Source organism: Plectropomus leopardus, chromosome 1, assembly GCF_026936395.1.
Source record: "Plectropomus leopardus strain MGB_pleo_1.0 chromosome 1, ASM2693639v1, whole genome shotgun sequence".
NCBI lineage: Eukaryota > Metazoa > Chordata > Actinopteri > Perciformes > Serranidae > Plectropomus > Plectropomus leopardus.
Genome location: NC_142176.1, coordinates 39101615 through 39123487, shown reverse-complemented (window position 1 = coordinate 39123487; position 21873 = coordinate 39101615). Strand labels below are relative to the sequence as shown.

Here is a 21873-nt window from a genome sequence, read left to right as displayed (position 1 = left end):
AGACTGTGAGGCCCGGCAGAGAGTGCTGCACTCAGCAGAAAACATCTCTGGAGGTGCTCTCCTCAATCTGCAGGACGTGCACAACGGGTGGTGCAGGAGGGTTATTAAAGATCCCATCTCAATCCAACAACAGTGTCTTCCAACTGCTGCAGTCAGGCAAACGCCTCCACAGCCATAAGGTCGACACAGAGAAGCTCACAAAGAGCTGCTTTCTTCAGGCAACAAGTATCATTAGTATGGATGCTGCTGAGGGTCTGCATGCTGCTCTCTGAGTATGATGAGAATTACACAAGGATGATGAATAATCCACTAAGAAAAAGGCAAGTGCTTGACCTACAGTATATACTTTATGCATGAATTTACAAATAGAGTACATCCCACCTGCATGCAGTATGCACTGTATACTGTTAATATTAGAAAGGCAAAGCTGCAGGTGATAACATAAGTAATTTTGGTGTCTGCAGTCCATTCAATCCTCTTTTACTATTTCAGGTAACACATTTACAAAATGGGAGGTTCCCACCTTTAATCTTTATGAAGACATTCACAATAAATTCATGTCGGCTAGATTTAATACAGCACTGGAGACTGACACTTTACACTGCAAATAAAACAACTGGGTTTACTCGCTTCGCATCCCCGAGGCTGTGAGCGAAAACAGCCTATAAGCTGTTAATGCTTCTTATTTTACCCTCTTTAATCTTCAGATGAAACTGACCATCTCATTTGACTGTGCTACAAAGCTGGAGCTAGAAAGGGCAATGTGCATTTGCAAACTGTGCCTATTGTTAGTGTGATTATAATATGGCCTTTAGATCCACATATTTAAAACAAATAATAATGGTATCATTATTCATAATTTACATAGTGAGGTTCATATCTGAATGCTGTTTCAGGTGAGAAAACATCTATTTCATCTAATTTTTGCCCTTTAAGGCACATCAGTGAGCACTCCTCTGTTGGTATGAGTCAGAAAAGCATGATTTTGTGCTCATTCTCAGGGGAATTATCCAAGGGACAATCTGCAGTCTGATTGATGGCTTTGGATCAATAGTTTTGCAGAAAAATGGGGAAAAGTAACAAAATCACTTTTGCACCAAGTGCATATAACATAATATCAATAGCATGAATGTCACAAAATGCATAAAATATTATTTAGTACTTGTTTAAAATTGAGCATAATTAGTTATGTTTAAAATCTGTGAAATACTACCATCATTGTTTGCAGGATGATGTGCATAACAGCGTCTGTTTTGACACTTGCTGCTGCAGCTTGGGTTTGCAAACTTGTTGTATAACTGTCTCAATAAAGTAGATTTAAACACAAAACTAAAATTATGACTATGCCACCACAACTCTACCCAACTTCTGCAAGCGTTAAGCCAAGGATCAATTTATTTTTCTGGGACATGGGTGATTTAGTTTTGTGCTGATGGTGCAATCTAACACAAATTTTATGTATTTCTTTATTACATGAGTCCAAAAATCTTTGGCTTACCCTCTTCACACTGGTGTCCTGTGTATCCCGGCACACACTGGCAGCTGAAGGAGCCCCACTCGCCGTGACAGCGACCCCGGTGGCCGCAGGACGGATAGCCCATGTTGACACAGCTGCTGTCAGTGGTCAGGCAGCCCGGAGAGCTGGACTGCGAGTCGGCCGGGGAGCCCAAATCATACAGCTGAACGCAGTAGATAGAGGAGAGGAGATGAAGGGTTAGAACAGATGAGGGGGGGGAGATATGGGGGTGAAATGAGAAGGGGATGGAGGGAAGATGAACAGAGAGAAGAAAGGAGAGGAGGAGATGTGAGAGAACAGCATTAGAAAGGGAAGAAAAAGCAAAGTGGAGATGAGAAGCTGGGAAACGGGGAAAGTTGCCAATGGACAGTTTGTGACAAACAAACAGGAGAGAAAAAAGCAACATGACAGAAGAGAAAGGGAATTGGGGAAGACACAGGACAGACAGGTAGGGGGTAAGTAGCCAGAGGCAAGAGTCAGAGTTTTTTAAAGAAGAAAATAAAGTCAAACAGAGTGAAAATGGGGAAAAAAGGAAACTTTCAAACGTGTTGAAGGACATGGGCTCAGGGTACACTGTGGCCTTCTCTACTTTTTCAGTCTTTCTTTCTATACCCTCTCTGTCTGTCTCTTCCCACAGCAATGAAACCAAACACTGGACAAATCTTCTAACGGACAAACAGCATGGCCGCCTGCATAGAAAGCTGAAAGGACGAGGGGACCTTGAACACCTAAATTTGTGTCCCTCACAAAACCATGCCATAAAAGACATTAATATGTTCAATCTCGTCTCTGCCGAACCGAACTTTATGAGATCTGTTGGAGCTGCGGTGAGGACGCACAAATACAAAGGATCGTAAAAACTGACTGTGAGTCACGCCGCCCAGGAGTTGCTGATTGGCTCTGACCTCCAGCAAAAAGGCATCTTACTGGTTGCTGACCTGTAAAAGCTACAGCTCTTTTGTCTGGACCGATTGTGTTGATTGCGGAAAAGTGAAACACAGATGTTAGCAATCAATGACTGAACAACACATCAAGATGTCTGCAATTGATTGGACTATGTATCTGTGTCACTGTGGTGTGTATTTTTGTTTCTGAACACAAAAAAATTGGACAGTTATACGAGATGAATGCAAAAATACACCTGCGTCTGCTTAAATGACAAATTTTGGCTTCTGCTGAGCGGACTGACATACCGCCACACAGAGACGCCGTAGGATGCCCTATTTGCCAAGATTAATTTTAGGTGTAGGGTATGAAAATATCTCAGCCCACAGGATGAGAAACACAAATTCTACAATAAAACACAGAGTATACAGCTGTGAGTGTGTTGTGCAGTGAGCGAGGTGATGTGATGGAGAGCGACATGCAGAACACAGGCTCAATGCCAGGCTGAAAGAGCACAGTATTTGAATGTCAGATTAACACAGTTTGGAAAATACAGATGAATTACAAAATACATTAAATCCTAAAATACAGTGAGGTGTCTTAGTAATGTGTTGGGTGCCAGGAGAGCTTGAGTACTACTTTGCAAATGGGCAAAAGTTTGGAGACATCCCAACTTTGTACCCATATGTGATTGATGAACTCCTCAGTCCAAAACCATAACAGCCACCACTCTTCTGGGAAGCTTTCCACAAGATTTTGGAAGCTGTCTTCAGGGATTTGCTCCCCCAAGACCATTCGTGAGGTTGGACACTAGTGCTGGCCAACCAGGCCTGGATCGCAGTTAGTCCAGTTCATCCCAAAGGTGTTGGATAGGGTTGAGATCAGGACCAGGTCAAGTTATTCCACACCAAACTAATCTTCCTTAATAGACCTGAATTTGTGCACAGCTGCATTCTCACCCCTGAACCAAGCAAAGGGACTTTACCACAGAGTTGAAAGAACATTATGTCTAAAATAGTATTTTCTTTTTCTTAAGATTTTTTTTTGGAGATATCCTTATCATTGAGTAAACTGACAACCCCAACTGACATGTTTTAGAGATATTTCCTCATGCATTCAATGCATAACAATTAACAGTAAAGAGTAACTGATAAGCGGTACAATTTACTTAAATGCCTAACTGCAGAGGATTTGTGCAAAAATGACTGATTATGATGAATTTTGAGCAAATTATCTCCTCTGTATATTGCTTTAGTTTTCCTGATATTTTAGGAACTCTATAGCATTATCTTTATTACCTATTTTAAAAACAATTTTAACAATCAAACATACTTAATAAGCTTGTTTTTTGGAAAAATGTGTTTTTTAATTTGTTTTTTAAAAACTTTTTTTTTGCTTAACCACTGTTATTAGCTAACTATTTTTGTAAAGCAGGACGAGACTGTAGAGACTGCAGAAAGTAGAGCATCTGTTAACAGCTCGTGTTCAGGTATTCACTCCGCGCATCTTTCTTTACATTTATATCGTGTGTAACGTGCACAAATAGAGACAAAATGAGCTTAGAGTATGAATGGAAGGCTCTGTCTGTATCCATATTCTTATTCAATGTTAAAAATATTTGAACCTTAAGAGAATCGATATCTAATGAGAGGAAAATCACATCTCATTTATTCCTATTTTTCCATGAAGTTGTACTGGAATACATTGAATCATTAAGACCATGATTTTCCTGAAATAAACATGCAGCAGCAACATTTATTTTTGCAGAACTATGACGACTGTTTTTAGCATTGGTTATGAATGTTCCACAATGTCTGTTAATGTCAAACTTTCTGCTGAGCAACAATACAAATCCAACTTCAATTTAAAGCTACTTGCATTCAAAATACCAGTAGCCCAACCTCTGTAATGGCAAACCTCCATACTTAAAAAATGGAGTGACAGTTTTGTCAAAACAACCCAAAAATTTAAAGCGGTAATGTTAGACTGAGAGCTGAAGGGAGACAGACAAGCAGAATAATGACAGGACGAGGATGGAGAGTTATAAAAATATAGCGAATGACAGCCAGAGGGAAGACACCCAACTCCAGAATAGAAACATAATTATAAAATTAAAAAAAAAAAAAAAATCCTGTCTCTTTTCCTGGACACAGCCTCACGTTCGCCCCTGCCTTCAGCCCTGTCTACTTTGCTGTCCTCTTCATCCACACTACCACACTGTTTCCACACTGCCATGCATCACACTTCGACAGGTTTAATGGAGGAGACACAGACCTGACACGCTGCATCTCTTTCTGGCTCCAAAACAGAAACATGGAAATGTAGAAAATACAGAGATGCCCAAAGGAAATACAGTACAGGCCCACTCACAGCAGACACAGCCAGATTAATCAGAGGATCTAGTAATATATCAATATATACTAAGAGACACAGTGAAGCAAAATCACAAAAACATCAGGACACATCCAAAGAAACAGACACATGCAGAGTATACAGCAGGTGTGCCTATCAATGCCAACTACCTTTACCATATCGCAGGCACACACACCTCAAGGGAAACTGATAAAAATGTCACACATTAGCACATGCTGTGATGATAAGAACAACACCACCAAATAAACAAAAAAAGAGACAAAATAAAAAAAAAATCATACAATGCCGGAACATGTCCATCAACATTATTAATCATCACTACGCCTACTGTTGCTTGCTCTTTGGAGATTTATTATCCTCATGTCCTCCCACACACATCATGCAGATTTCTCTCATTAGTACATAGCGTTAGTGCAGCCTCCCGCTACGTCTCCAGCTAAGGTACACCACACCAACTGCAAGCCTTGAGCATTGCAACAGGAGAAGCATGTATCCCCTAATATCCACACTTTTGAGATTTAACAACTTCATAGAGCTTCAAAGGTCTACAGGAGACAGTTCTGAGTTCTAACCTGCCAGCTAGGTTTAAGCCCTTCTGTGCTGAGTTCCTCTCTGTGCCTGTGTGGGTTTTCTTCAGGTGCCCAGGTTAGGTTATTGGTGAATTTCTGGTAGATGTGAATGATTGTTTGTCTCTATGTGTCAGTGCTGTGATGGATTGGTGAACTTTCCATGGTGTGTCCTACCTTTGCCCAACATCAGCTGGGGTCAGCTCCAGCATCCTATGACCCTCTAAAGCAGTGAAACTCAGCTTATGGCTTGCAGGCCAAATCTGGCCCATGATTAAGTGCCGGGTGGCCCTCCAAAATGTCCTGAAATCTCAGAAACGTCCAAAATTCCTAGGAATGTGTTGAAGTCCTAAAAATGTCCTTAAATCCTAGAAACATCCTAAAATCCTGGACATGTCCTGAATTCTGAGACACATGCTAAAATCCAAGAAATGTCCTAAAATCAAAGAAACATCCTTAAATCTGAGAAATATCCCAAAACACTAGAAATGTCCTGAAATCTTAAAAACATCCCGAAATCTAAGACATGTCCTGAAATCCTTAACATATCCTGAAATCTTAGAAACATCCTTAAGTCCTAGAAATGTCCTTAATTCCTAGAAAAATCCTTATGTAGTGTAATGTCATGTAGAAAAAGACATATGGGGCAGCTGCAACTGTCCCCTGGCCTCTTGTCATTTTTCAAAAGTGGCCCCCAAGCAATGCAGGTTGAGTATCCCTGCTCTAAAGTTAAGTAGGTATAGCTGGTGGATATAATATATGAATGGATACACATAAAGTGTGTTTATGGAGGGAACAAGATTACAATTCTAACAGCCACACTCACCATGCCTAGAGGCACTGTGGCTCCTTACACCTAACAGGACTGCTAGACAAAAGTGGTTTGAACTAAGTGACTGGCAAAGTAACTGACAAAAGCTCATACATGCACATACACAAACTTGTCACACTGTTGGATGGAGGATGGATCCCGACAGCATGAGTGGGCGACCACAAAAGAGCAAAAAAATACATGACTACACACTCACAAAAACACACATACAAACACACACTTATATACAGTTTAAAAACAAACATTAAAATAGAAGAGAGAGAATAGAACATTTTGTCTAACAGCTGACAATGACAAGAACTCCCACACACTGTCCCGTTCATGCATGAAATTTATTTGATTACAGTGTTTTGGTCTGTCTGACCTTTACCAGGTATACTGGCAGCATCACAGCACTTCCATGTACTGGAGAAAGTGTTGGGAAGGTTACTTTTGAAATGTAATAGCTTACAGGTGACTAGTTATTCTGTTAAAAATGCAAAAAGTAAAGCAACTACATTAACTATGTCATCAAAGTTATACATATATATGTATATATACATGTGCTTTACCTTTTGATGACTTTTCTAACATATGTTTTAAACTGGGCAGTAAAGCACAAAAATGTCTACAATAGGCCAACATTTTTTTTAGAAACTGTAATTTAATATATGTGTGTGTATATACATATATATATATACACACACACACACGTATATATACATGTGCTTTAACTTTGTTTCTTTATCTTTTTTCATTGTTAATTTAAGACTTGACACATTAATTGATGGAGGTCTAGGTGATCATCAGTCAAATCAATCTTTGTAGTCCTTTGACTGGATGATTATCTATCAATCTATATCCATCTATCCATATTCATATATATATATATATATATATATATATTCATATATATATATATATATATATTTTTTTTTTTTCCCGTGATTCTGCCCATATTGTAATCTGATAAATATTTCAGCAGTAAAGGAGACAGTGTGCGGTAATTTTTGTTATTGTTTTCAACATTGCACCTTCATCTGACGCACCTGTTACACATTCAGGTGCACAGAAATATTGTTTTTAAAAATTAACAGCTGGCAGACATTTCTATTAAACTTAGAAAATTATGCAATTATATGAGTGAGTGGCACCTGCCCCATTAGTGTGCATACATACATATGTATGCTGTTTGTGATGATACTGATCTCATTACTGCTGGTGGTGATATTGGAAAGCCGAGTTTGGTGAATTTGTAGTTGCAGAGGCAGTTACGTTTGGCTGTTTGCCTTTAATTTGATCTTCCACTTTACACCTGGCTCTGTTAGTTCACCCCAAAACATGGCTTTGATCAAATGTGTGACTCAGCTTTAATATAGTCCTGCGCAGCAAAAAAGCATATCAGCGCTGGTCGTCTTTTTATAGAACATGCATTTATCCCAGATTGTCCAATTTACCATTTGAAACCCCAAAAACATTAAAACCCAGTCCAGATCAGCTCCAAAAGTGCCAGTGGTTACTCTATTCTCTTGAAATTAAGCAGTCACTGCTGCAGTGTTCAATGCTGTTGCAAGCACTAATTTAGCAAGAAGAACCTGTCAAAGCTTCTTTTGCATCCCATGAAAGTGTCATAAAATATGAGAATCCATGCTCCTCTCCCAATCTCCTTCTTTGCACAGAGAGTGCAAAAATGTCATTTTTAGTTTCCAAGTATTTAGATGCAGAGTACATTTTACACCAGGTGTAAATTAAGTCTTAATCGCAATGTAAGCAACAGATGCAAGCAAAGAGAGTGAGAAATTATCACTCGAGGGACAAAAGTAGTAGTGCTCCTCAAAGACTGAAGTGTTAAACATTGCCTATTTAGAGCAGTAAGCTTAAAATCTTTCAAACATAAACATTTCTTTTCTAAATACCAGTTATGTCAGGCAAGACTCCATTTTTGACTGGCAGGGGTGAAATTTATCACTTAGTCATAGGTTTATTTGAAGCAGAGCCAAAATTTTAAGCTTTAGAAGGCAGCAGGTTCACAAAAGGCTATCATACCTGGGGCCAGTGTTCATACAGAAACTGTTTGGGTTTTGTTGGGGTTGGGCTCCGATTGTCATGGTTGAGCATAGAGTCCTTGACTTTTTAAGTCCAACAGAGCAGTGGAAGGTTACTTGAAAGTCCTGACTTGAAGTCAGATTGGGCAGAAGTGGAAAGGTTTTCATTCAATTTCACCCTTGGACGACACGTATGTAATATTTGAAAGCACTTTGAGGTTTCAGTTAAAAGCGTAAAAAAGCATCTCTTACATGGCACAAGGGTACTGTGACTGTAGAAACCTGCTATTAATCCATTTATCAGCTAGAGTGCAGGCGTGAGTTGGATTTAGCATGAATGCTGGTGTGCTAATGCTTGTGTGGATATGTGTGTCATTGACACAGGTACAAGTGTGTTACCTTGCTGTCCACGATGAGGTTGCGGATGCAGCCGGTGAAGTGTTTGTGCTGAAGCTGAGGGTAGATGTAGGGAATGTCCTCGTTCACGCCACCGAGCTGGAGCACCTGGCTCATGTTCAAGTGTCTAAAAAACACACACATATGGGAAATATTGCCAATCGGGGCTCATATTACACATAATACATGCACTGCCATATCTATATTATGTGGGTACTAACAACCTTATTCACAGCAGCCATTTTTGCTGGTCATAGTTGGAACAGCACAGGTGAAACTGTTAACATTAATAGTGGCTCAGTTCCATTTTGTGTGCCAATAAGCTATTCCAACGAGGCAGCAGGCACGATGCCAGGACCTTCCTTAAATGGAATGCAGCTAACATTAATGCTAATAAATACACATGTGCTTTTACTACTAGGACTGCTGTGAAAAAAGGTCTATTTTTTAGAAAGAATTGAAAATCCAAAGCTACGTCATGAAATTGTAGACACATAGGAACTAAAAAAAAAAAAAAATCAATCAGACATTTTTTGGCATTCCTTTAGTTTCCAACCACCTCATTCTAATCAAGCCTTTTACCTTGGATAAACCAAACATGTCAGCCACAAACTAAAGCTGTTACAGCTGAACAAGCAGTAAACACAACACATTGTCATATTATTGCCTTATAAATTTTTGGGGGCAAATATGCTACTAGTAATCTAGTGATTATTGCCTTATAAATTTTTGGGGGCAAATATGCTACTAGCGATCTCTTAGACATCAAAAGTACTGATATGCACAGCTTTTTCTTAAAGTCCACAATACCATCAAAACTTAATAAAATCTCATATTCTAGAAATTTATTTATTATAAGCCCCATCAGTCAACGTATAGTTTATAACTAGTCAAGAGAATCCATCAGACACTTGACACTTATAATTCATTATAAGTCACATCTATGCTTTATGACTGTTGATGTAGTGTTTCATCAAGCATTATGTGCATTTATGAGTGTGTTCATAAAGCATTATGAATACATTAGAAAACACTATGAATGCCCTCATGATGCAATATAGATGTGGCATTCATAGAAAGTGTTACCAAAAAAAACCATCAAATTCAGACGGGAAAACACCAGACTCCTACATGAACGTCCGGGGTTTGTTGCAACAATCCACCTATAGATGCCCTTTTGCTTTTCTTATTATACTTGACATATCATGCGGATGGGAAAGGTGGCTTTTTTTTTTTTTTAAGATATCTTTTGGGCTTTTGTTGCCTTTATTAGATATAGCGTGAACGGGGGTGACGACATGCAGCAAAGGGCCAAGGCCAGACTCGAAACCCGGTACTGCTTGGGGAGAGGATACAACCGCTGTACATGGAGTTCCCACTCTACCAACTGAGCCAGGCACCCGGGAAAGATGGCTTTTGGTGTCTGGATCGTACAATAAAAGCACTGTCAAAGCTACAGTATTTGACGGCTTAGGAAGTGAACGGGCAGGATATATACACTGCGACATACTTCTAGTGGGTCATAAGTGATGAGGTATTACTTTTGTTTGAGCCAACACATTGTTTATAGGGAAAATCCCGCACTGTGTATTTTTAAGATATGCACTTTGGATTTTGTTTGTGCACAAAAACAGTTTGATTAAATATATTAATGATTTTAAACGTGGCCCCCCATACTGAATAACCTTGACACAGACATTCTCCTTCACATCCCAACTCATAAAATCACACTTGAAATATGTGTGTGTATGTGTGGATTCAGGTGTTTGTGTGTACCTGTCAGTGTTGGGTGTAACGCCCGTCACTTCACAGGAAGAGTGGTCCTCAGTGGTCAACCAGCTGCCTAGTCCTTCCATTTCCATCACAGCTGCCCCTGAACAGCGATCAAGGGTGAAACGCACTTCCTGGAGAAAACACACAAAAAAGTACATCCTGTATGAAACTAAAAATCTCAGAGAAACTCAATGAATGAATGTAGCCTCTGTTTCTCTGTATTTCCATAATGACATGCCTCCTGTTGCTCTCAAGTGTTTTTTTACCATGAACACTTAAGTGGGAGCTGCTTCTCTAACTCACTTTTCCTACATTAGTGCACATTACTCTGCTGCTATCCGCTATGTTTCCTGTTAATGCAAAAACAAGACGTCACATCTTGAACCAGCATATTCCAATAATTGTGCAATTTGTGTATACGAGTAAAGAGAAAGGTGCTCAAGCAGGAGCCATGACAACCTATTTCCAAACAGCGAGAGCAATTTACTACAACAAGTAGTTCATTCTCATTAACAATTGTCCTACTAATAGAGACTTTTGGCTAGAGAAGCAGGCAACATTAAAGTAACAATAAAAGAGGGATCAAACACACATATTCATCTGATCTTTTTGGACATAAGTTTAATTTTTGCTTTCTCATACAGTACATTACAGTTTTTTTTATTAGAAATTTGATCCACAGGTACCCTGACCGCCAAAATGACCAAAATGATATAATAATTAGTCTTTGTGTATTAGCATGTGTTTCTAACCATTACAACCATGACAAAACAAATCACTTCCGAGTTAATTTTTTCACATTGCTGATAAAAGCTTTCATACTTGTTAAAAAAAATAATATTATATCTATCTATATATCTATATCTATATATATATATATATATATATATATATATATATATATATATATATATATATATATACATATATATATATTATAATATTTGTGCTGCAATATTTATGTCAGATATTTTAGGAGGAACGAATCCCCCCAAACCACCATTTTTAGCAATATATAGGGGTATTTAGTTGTGTTTTCAAGATTTGAGTTGAAAAATGAGTCACTATGCATAAAAATATGCATAGCGACTGCCCTCTAAAGGTTAAAACTTGGCTTTTGCAGTTGAGCTTTGCTAATGTCTGATCCTTATAGCAGGAGCCTGCTTTCATCACCAACCCTGTCGCTGCCCACTCATCAGCTACTTTGTGGGTTTTGGGAGGGGGGACAGGGAGGTGCTGTTGATTGAGAGTTAGCACAACTGGATGATGGGGCATGTCTAGGGCCCCCTACCAGCCTTGCCCAGTTTTGAGACTTCAAAAAAATTTAATTCTACAGAGGAGGCACTCAAGCCAAAAGTGGGGGGATTAGTTAGTCTTTCAAGTTGTAAGTGAGTTTAGGGCACAGAGTTAAAACCTAAAAAAAGTATACCAGTTTCTGAAACTAAAAAGTTGCTGTTCATACTTTGAATAATGCTTTGTAGACATAATAAATTAAAAATGGGCCAATAACATTCCTGTATTCTTATCCTATCTCTCGTGGATTTTCCATGACGTTTTATGAGTGTTTCAGTTCAGGTTAACCAAACTTTTCCAAGAGCTCCTTTCAACCTGATGAACACCACCTGTTCATGAGTAACTGCACATTCACAAGAATTGATCGCTGACATAATCAACCCCCTCCCCCACACACACACACACAGAAAATCAGCCTGTTCGGCTCCGTTTCTGAGCAAGGTTTATTCAGAAAAATGTTACCCTTGAGTACAAATCTGGGTTTGGCAGCTAAAATTGTTATGGGAAGTGGTGTTTGAAACATTAAAAAAAAAACAACAACAAACAAACCAACAAAAAAAGAATTACTGCCTGATGGTAAGATGCATCTAGTCAAGTTTCAGTTTACAGCCACATCCGTCCAGACTCTTATGTAGCCATGATAGTAGACAGTTCTTCAAATATAGATCTTGCTGCAAACAACAAACAAACAAATACAAATACATACAAATTCGAAAACTTGGATGTTTTACACACATCTTCAACCCAGCAATATTAATGATCTATACAATCAAAGCTTAAAATTGAACACCAGATTAGTGTCACCAATTAATGTTTGACTAAATGTCTCCCCTTCTGTTCCTGAGTTATGGTGTTGAATAACAACCCGAGAAATATGTTTTTGCAGTGAAGTTGACCTTTGAACTCAGGGATATAAAATGTCATCACTTCATTATTTTATACTGTTAGACATTTTTGTGCCCTTTGGGAAATTTTGATGTTATAAGCATGTGAATTCTTAAGTTACGGCCGAAACTGTGTTTTAGGAGGTCACCTTTGACCACCAAAATTAGTTCTTCCTTGAGTCCAAGTAAACGTTTGTGTCAAATTTGAAGAAATGCTTTGAAGGCATTGCTGAGACATCATGCTCACGAGAATAGCACGGACATATGGATGGACAAGCCAAAAACATTAGAAAAAGTAATTCAGACAGCAGTAATTTATATCCTGTTGTTGAAAAACTGACAAAAACATAAAATGTTTAGCATAATCAGTAGTAGTATTAGAGAGCAGTACTGTGACACAGTATAGACAGTATGCAATGTTACACTGTCGGGGACAACTGAGGATGTTCCCCTAGACAGCAACTTGCTTAAAGACCTTGAAACAGCTTTCGCAATGAGAGAATTTCCCTAACTGCTACTGAACTGTGTAATTTGCCACACCAATAAAACCATAGAATTAACATTAACTCTGGGGCACTTTTTAAAAAATCTTTAAACAGTGAAATGTAAGAGGAATATTCCCTACTCCAAGCTCTTAATTTTACTTTAAAACAAGCATCAACAGGGGCTTAATATGCCTGCAATATATACCTGCTGTGCCAGCTGATTGCTCAGTAGCATCAATTAGGTTGACGATGTCACATAAACAGTAGAGGTTTATAGGATTTAACATGCTCATACTGTATGCACTAAAAATGTCAGGTCTTTCCAAGTCTTGGGACCACAGGCTTGACATCTGCAACTGCATCAGTGTAAGTTATTCGAATACTGCACTGCATGCCATCCAGTTGTCATACTGTACAGCAACTATTTCAGACAAAAACAAATGCTTTGGTTCACCAATATCTGATTCTTTGCTAAATTTTAGATATTGTTAGAAAACACTGCATATGGTTAGATGGCTAGATTTTTGGCTGATGAATCGTTATGTAAATCTACAGCTAGCAGCTCTGTCCTTGCTGCTTTTTATTTCACAGGGTCATACAATAGGGTGTCCCTGGGACGACATTTTTTTGTAGGCCAACCCAAAAGCTAATTATTATAGATAATAGAAAAAAAAAAAAGACCCAACTCTTTCGTAAACAAACATTAATGATACTTACATGTTTTGTAAAGCAAGATAATCTTCACAAATGAACACCACTTTCAGGATTTTTGAAGCCTAAATGTAATCGGCATAAATAAAAAGTTAATGTTAGGCTATAACGAACTACACTCCAGTTGTGTCGCCACCGCTCAGAGGCTGTAGCGCAGTGTTTGGAGCAGTTTGATGTGAAACTTTCTGTAGTCTCATTTAGCCACTTTGTTAGCAACCGTCTTTTTTAAGACACATAAAAGACCGTTGTGAGACAGGTTAGCTTTGGGGCAGCTGTCTCAGAGGTAGAGCAGGTCTTCCTCTAATCTTCAGGTTGGAAGTTCAATCCCAAGCTCCTCTGGTCAACGCGTCGAAGTATTCTTGGGCAAGATACTGAGCCCCAAATTGCTCCTGATGGCTGTTCTATCAGTGTCAGTGTGTATGAATGGCACCTTGTACGGTAAGCCTTGGCCAACAGATTGTGACTGTGTGTGTTAAAGTGACTCGTAGTGTGAAAGCACTTTGAGTGGTCAAAATAACAAGAAAGTGCTATACAAATGCAGGTCCACAGGTGGGGCATTTACTGACATATTTTATGTCATATTATATTTTATGACAAAACATGAAAGTCTCTTAAGCTTGTGTTAACCACAGACCTTATTGACGGCTTCTAACCAAAAACCCATTCAAAAAAGCCATTGACTTAGAGACGAGGGAGCCTGAGGTGCTGAAATGCAAATCGGGACTCATCTGGATGCACATCTGCCATTCTGGACAAATGAACAGATTCACGTGATTGAGACAAGCATTGTTATGATGCAGAATAATCCCTGTTGCAATGACTAAAATGTCAATGAATTATTGTATTCATGCAATTATGAATAATGATGTCACATTAGCCAAAGTGTTGTTGCATTCATGCATTGGTTTGGCTGCCCTCATTCTCAATACTGAGCAAAAGCACGCTGTGTTTGTGCATGCGTCAGTGCAAAGCCAAACCTAAAGAAGTTATGTCCTTTCATGAAAAAGAAAGTGAATGAATAAAAAAAAGATCAACAAAACTGCTGCATTTCTGTCACAATGATCGCATGGTATTGAATGGAGCCGTTTGGTAAATAACACAGATTGTACACACATTTTAGTGGCAGACTAGTGGCGAGGCTAGGTTCCTGATGGCATTATTAAAATGATTAGACTGCACTTTAGGTGGTGTACACAGTGTCTTTTTGAAGGAGGGGTTGGGGAACATTAGGAGTCTTTGAGTAACCAGCTAAATGAAGCACATTTAAGTATGTCGTGAGTGTGATTATTGAGTTTAAGGTCCGAAAAAGGGTTTTGATGGGGCTGATATGAAAAGGCTTTTAGTTTGGCGGAGTGCTGACAAAATTCTGACTCAGTCCTATGCTTTTACTGAAGTGGCCCTTATCAATGTGGAGATGAGTTTTCCAGAACAGGGTTTAGGCAGTCCAGCTGCTCCAAGGTGTCGTAAGCTGGGAGTGAGACTGTAAAGCTTGAAGCTTTCAGACTGGGTTACATCAAAGACTCTAAAAATAGCATCAGCGACTGTCTTCTTGATATTTAAGAGGTGCAAGAGCTATAAGACAATGGTAATGTGTGAGTCCTTGGAGGTGAAGAGCTTTGCGTGCTCCCCAGTCAAATGAAGATTAGCTTAATTTCACTCTAATTTAATTCACCAGACAGAAGATAATGTCAAAGGAGGGCCATTGCAATAATTTGTCTCGCTCTCACTGCCATTGTCTTCCTTTGTACTTTACAGTTCAGTTACTTCTGCAATACTATATCACTAAGTAACACCTTACCCATATCGGTCCCTAATAACCATATCAGAGAGGTCTGGATGGAGCTAAATGGGTGATATTTGGTGTCTGTATCATGAAATGATATTTAAGCCTCAGCTGCAAAGTTAATATGGAGAGAAATGTGTTTATGTTCATAACAATGTCAGGAATAATTCATAGATTGTATCTAATGAGAACATTTAGACTGTGTGTTGTTTCTCGCATGAGGCCCATTGTGTGATATTTTCAAACAATTTTTTTCTTATTTTTGATATTATATTGTAATATATTATATTTTGTCTGTATTTTGTAAGTACCCATTGCTTTTTGGGATTCACTAATGTTTTCACTTGCTCATCTCTCATGTAAGAGAGCACTCCTACCAAGACAAGAGAAAAACATTGTGTGTTCAAGGTTCACAAATTGTTGTTGTAATGATCATATATAAAATGTCCGATGGTCCCAATCTATCAGCCAAACCAAGAAATCAGTTAACCTCTACCAACTACCTGTATCAATGTGTTTACTGTGGTGCTCTTAGAATTATGCAAAGAAAATGGCCAAACCTAGTTACATAAATGACATACAAAGTTTGAATGTGTAAAAGTGGCAAAATGCTGAACATAAAGATTGCCCAATGATAGGAAGTATAATTTCCAACATGCCATCTGCAGGATGTAAAACTAAACTAAAGCAGCAATCAGTTTCGTGCGTCTGATTAACTAAAGCAAAAATCCAAATCTTTGGCTAGGTCTGCACAAAGTATTATGAAATGTTGGGGTGTAATACTACCTCTTTATCTGTGCATCACTCTTTTTGGGATATCTTACAATAAGGTGAAAACTGGAATCATAACCAAGCAATGCATTTCTTGTAAAAGCAAGTTTTGACTCAGATTAAGAGGAATTGTGGCATCTAACATTGATCAAAAGTTACACTGCCTCTTTGTTTTTTTCTCAGTTGAGAGTAACATACAAAGCAGCAGTCACACTATATTCTTACATCTTGTATGATACCAAAGACACTGTTACATCCACTGTCAGTTTTTTCCAAAAGCAGGAGACAAAATCAGCATCTCAAGTTGACCCAAGTTGAAATGTCTTTTCCGAGACTGCAGTCAACAGACACGCCCTGACTGGATACAAATTTTCACTATGCATCTTTTAGCATGTAGACAAGCATGTATTCAAGAAGCATGCAAGTTGTGTGCAGCCAACCGTTTCCCAGTAAAAATGTAGTTGCCAAGGCAAGATTCTTTCATAAGTACCTGCAAACTGCATAAATTGATGTCAATCTGAGGCCAAAGGTGTGGGTGGATGTTCAGTAAACCATCACCAGTGCAGTTCAGCACTACAACCACAACACTGTGTTAGTGGTTTCACACCTTTCTTTTTCTGCCTCATCCACAGACACGTTCAGCACTAGTGTCCTCTACTTTAAAAGAGATTATTTGTTTGAAAGTGCCTTTGTGCAATCTCAGAGGACATAAAGAAGGACTTAATAACAGCAGCTGAAATGCACCTGAACTCTCCCCAGTGACAGCTCAGAAATACACATTTTAATTTCTTTCCTTGTATAAGTAAGTGGCAGGTCTTAGCTAAATTAGGGCAAATAAGGTCATTCATCTGAATGATCCATTTAAATTGCAAGCCATATTACATCTGTTTAAAATAGTTTAATGCAGGAAAATGTTTGATATTGGTGACGGCATTAAGAGTGTGAAATTGAAAGAAAGAAAAAGAAAAACAACATGTTTCCACCTGCCAGTATAGCTCAGTGTGAAGACACTTTATACTCATCTGCTAAATAGCTTAATATATGGTGGTATGTGTAAATTAGGTGAAGCGTCCTACCTTGCTGTTGCTGCGGACATCTAGCCGATGCCATCGTCTGTCTGCCACATTCACGTTGCCTGGCAACTGTAGCACCACTGTGCCAGAGCCATGGTTGATCTTTAAGGTGGGGGTCCCATCTATTAGCTCTGGATGGAGCGAGATGAAGAGATAGACAGGGAGGATTGGTGAGAGGTGAGGTTATTTTGAAATCATTAGACTTAAGAAATATTAAGTTTTGAGAGCTGCAATCAAAAGTTTTCATTTAAAGATGTTGACAACAAATATTTGGTGTCAGTATTCAAGACTCTGAAACAGCGCTAAAACCATCTTAAGTAACTAAAACATGCCAAAGACTAATTTAGTGTAAAAAACTTTTAACCCTTTAACCTTTAACAATCACACTAAGAAATACCTTTGCAAAAAAGTATACAACACAATAGACCATAGAATATGTTAACACATCATAACATCATGCATCATTTTTTAAGGAGAAAACCTCCAAAACATATACCTTGTATAATGCATGTAAAAAGTGCAAAGGTCTTTGTGATATAATAGAAATCTGAAAATTAAAGTAACCACATACAAAAAAATAAATAAAAATGAATAAACAAAAATGAAAAGGTACAAATTCAAATAAATCTAGTCAAATAAATCTTTAAAATAAAAATGTGGTAAAAGACAAATAGTCAATTTTACATGATAAAAATCTGAAAATAACTAATAACTTAATAAATTAAATAAATAAACAAACAAAATCAATTTAAAACATAAACAAATAAAAATAAATATAAATAATAATGAATCTTGTTAATCTTTTTAATCTTTTTAAAATGTATGGTAGAAAAAACAAAAGTAATAATAAAATTGAATAGAATTATAATACTAAAATCTATCCATGTAAAATGAAATTAGGTTTTGCCAAGTTTTTAATACAGCAATTTGATCACAAAAATAAACGTCAGCCGTGCGGTTACAATGCCTGTTAAAGGGTGCTGACAGTGTTTTAGATAACTTCGCAGATATTATCTCTGAATATTAACTTTAATGAGGATTATTGCACAGAGCTTGTGGTCAAGTCATCTTTTCTTCACATCTCATGGCAGTCAACAAACATCAGACACAAGTTATTACATTCTATTTTCTGACTTACTCAAATGGGAAATTAAAAGTTAATGAAGTGGTTAAGACTGCTTGTGGGCTTGGTACTGTGTAAGGAATTATGGGAAAGCATGTCTACCAATCAGCACTGGCAATCCATCACCATGCATGCTGAACTTCAAGAGTTCATGTGGACACATAACACTGAACACTTTGGATCGCTGTGTGTCTGCTTACAGTACAGTACAGTGTGGTGGCTGCAGTGACCTCTCGCTTTATGCTTGTCTTCAAAGAAAATCAGAACAGACTCATTGCTTTCTGAATGTCAGTTTCTTGACATAAATAAGTCTACTTTAAGTCCTCTAGTTGTTTCCACAGAATGGCCAAATATTCTCAAGGGACCTTTTTTACTAAGTCAAAAACATAAAACTGATTATAATATTTTTTTTTCTTCCTGTATGTTGGAGTTTACCAAGGTGAACGAGAGGGTAGCCTCCCTCCGACTTCGGGTGGGGGGACAGATCCTGACTGTTGTTTGTGCCTATGGTCCAAACGGCAGTGCAGAGTATCCACCCTTTTTGGAGTCCTTAGAGGGGGTGCTGGAGAGTGCTCCTTCTGGGGATTCCCTCGTTCTGCTGGGGGACTTCAACATTCACGTAAGCAACAACAGTGATATCTGGAGGGGCGTGATCGGAAGGAATGACCACCCCCGAAACTGAGTGGTGTTTTGTTAATGGACTTCTGTGCTCGCCACAGACTGTTCATAACAAACACTATAAGGGTAGGTCAAGCATAAGGGTGTCCGTATGTGCACTTGGCATCAGGACACCCTAGGCCGCAGTTCGATGACGGACTTTGTAGTCATGTCGTTGGACTTGCGGCCGCATGCCTTTGACACTCGGGTGAAGAGATGGGTAGAGCTGTCAACTGATCACCACCTGGTGGTTAGTTGGCTCCAATGGTGGGGGAGGATGGAGGTCAGACGTCGCAGACCCATTGTAAGGGTCCGCTGGGAACGTCTGGCAGAGTCTCCCGTCAGAAGGAGCTTCAACTCCCACCTCCAGGAGAGCTTCGACCATGTCCTGGGGGAGGCTGGGGACATTGAGTCCGAGTGGGCCATGTTCTGTGCCTCCATTGTTGTGGTGGCCGAGCGGCAACACCTGAACATTGGTGGACTCCGGCGGTGAGGGGTGCCGTCAAGCTGAAGAAGGAGTCCTATTGGGCCTTCTTGGCCTTTGGGACTCCAGAGGCAGCAGAAAGATATCAGCAGGCCAAGAGGAGTGCAAAATTGCATGGACATCGGGTGCAGTGCCTCTGGACTGGCAGACCGGGGTGGTGGTCCCTCTTTTTACGAAGGGGGATCGGAGAGTGTGTTCCAACTATAGGGGGATCACACTCCTCAGCCTCCCTGGGAAGGTCTATTCAGGGGTACTGAAGAGGAGTGTCCGCCGGATAGTCGAACCTCGGAATCAGGAGGAGCAATGCGGTTTTCGTCCTGGTCGTGGAACTGTGGACCAGCTCTGGACCCTTGGCAGGATCCTTAGGGGTGCATGGGAGTTTGCCCGCCACATGTGCTTTATGGACTTGGAGAAGGCATTCGACCATGTCCCTCGGGGAGTCCTGTGGGGGATTCTCCGAGAATATGGGGGTATCAGACCCCCTTGATACGAGCCTTCCGTTACCTGTATGACTGGTGCTAGAGCTTGGTCCGCATTGCCGGCAGTAAGTCGGACTCGTTTCCGGTGAGGGTTGGACTCCGCCAGGGCTGCCCTTTGTCACTAATTCTGTTTGTAACTCTTATGGACAGATTTTCTAGGCGCAGCCAGGGTGTTGAGGGGGTCTGGTGTGGTGACCTCAGGAATCAGTCGCTGCTTTTCGCTGCAGATGATGTGGTCCTGTTTGCTTCATCAGGCCAAAGGCAACTTTCAGAGCTTAAAAATGAAGCCAATGCTGAATTGCCAAAAAGTGCAGTTCCTCCTATTGGCCACTAGAGGCTCGCTCCAGCAGCCAGTCAGTATTCCATAAACCCCCATGTTAAAATGTCCATCTTTACAGCAGAAAAAAACATGGTAACAGCCTGGTACAAAAAAACAGTTTTTGTCTCAATATTCAATTTGATCATTCCTTACATCTGTATGGGGGTACATTTCTGTACAACTCAATTGAATTTGATTAAGGCTTAAAGTTTTGCATAACCAATGGCGTGGCTGCTTTGAGTGACATGTGCGTTCCATCAGCTGACGAGTTTGAAAACCACTGTCAGTGTAGGTAGTGTAAATATGGCGTAATCCTAGATTCACAGAGTAGCCTGAGCCATAGCTGTCACCATTTTAGAGTTTGTTTTTTTTAAGTTCCTGAAAGTTGACTAACATTTTGGTTACCTTAAAAGACCCTCTAAGCAGTCGTGTATTCATATTTTTCAAAGTACATTTTGGTTCTATGGTTTTAAGCCCGTTTATTGCTAGTAAAAAACAGTCTTACCAAAGTTAATAGCTGTAAATACACTGTGCTGACTAAGCTAGCAGCTAGCATTAGGGTTATCTTCACACTCATGCTCAAATATGGTCACTAATGGCTCCATAAAATAAATGAATAAATAAGATGAAATAAAACAAAAAAACATGGGGATGGCCAAAATGATAAACTAAAAGCTTCGAATTGGTCTACAATCTAATGCTAGCTACCTCAGTTATTTTATACAGTCTATGGTGCTGAAGTCTTTCCTATCATGACTCATGCAGTTGACCATTTCATTGAGCACTGCTCCCTCTTTTCATTTATCCACACTCTGTATTTCCTGTGGCAAATATGTGTATTTCTTATGGCAAAGCTTGAGACAACAGAGTGATGTTTTTCTATTCAATTCAGAGAGTATAGAAAAAGTTCAATTGTTGATGCAGTGACTTCAAAAAAACATATTGTAATTATGTTGTTTTGAAATTATGGTTTATGTCAAGAGTGTGGTTTGTCTCTGTTGGCTGTATTCAATTAAAAATAATAATAGGCCGTCACCGTTCATGTCCAATAACTCATTCTTCCTAATTTTCCCTGCTGACACCCTGAAGCTACCCTCAGCACCCAGTGTGTAAATTAGGGATTCAGTTTCCACTAAACTATTTGAACTAATGTTTCATTTTGAGCGCTCCCGTTTGGTGCTTTGCTGGTTAACTCCTAGTCTTGAAAGCTGGAGCAGTTACAGTATATGATAGAATTATAATAACACCGAAACAAAACTCGAGTGTGAGTTCCGCTAACTTCTGCACTATGACATTTGTCTTCATGCTTGAGTCAGTAGAAGTTGGAAGTCAAAAGAAGCTGACAAGAATCATATTCCCTTCTTACTGCTGTTCACTCTGCTGTGTGTCTGACTTCAGCTGAGCTTTCGTCATCCCTCTTGCTGCATCTCTTGCAATGTCAGTCTG

At 39.3% G+C, this 21873-nt stretch overlaps 1 protein-coding gene across 2 annotated transcripts in view; it reads right to left on the bottom strand.

The window, feature by feature from the left end:
- The window catches only part of LOC121943534 (neural-cadherin), a 398280-nt gene that overhangs the window by 71706 nt on the left and 304701 nt on the right, over positions 1 to 21873 (bottom strand). For both annotated transcript variants that reach the window (XM_042487073.2, XM_088081016.1), the window contains exons 28-31: positions 17369 to 17496; positions 10369 to 10496; positions 8596 to 8719; positions 1499 to 1679 (exon numbers count right to left, since the gene is read on the bottom strand). In XM_042487073.2, coding sequence (XP_042343007.2) covers positions 1499 to 1679; positions 8596 to 8719; positions 10369 to 10496; positions 17369 to 17496 — 561 coding nt within the window. The remainder of the gene's footprint in view (positions 1 to 1498; positions 1680 to 8595; positions 8720 to 10368; positions 10497 to 17368; positions 17497 to 21873) is intronic.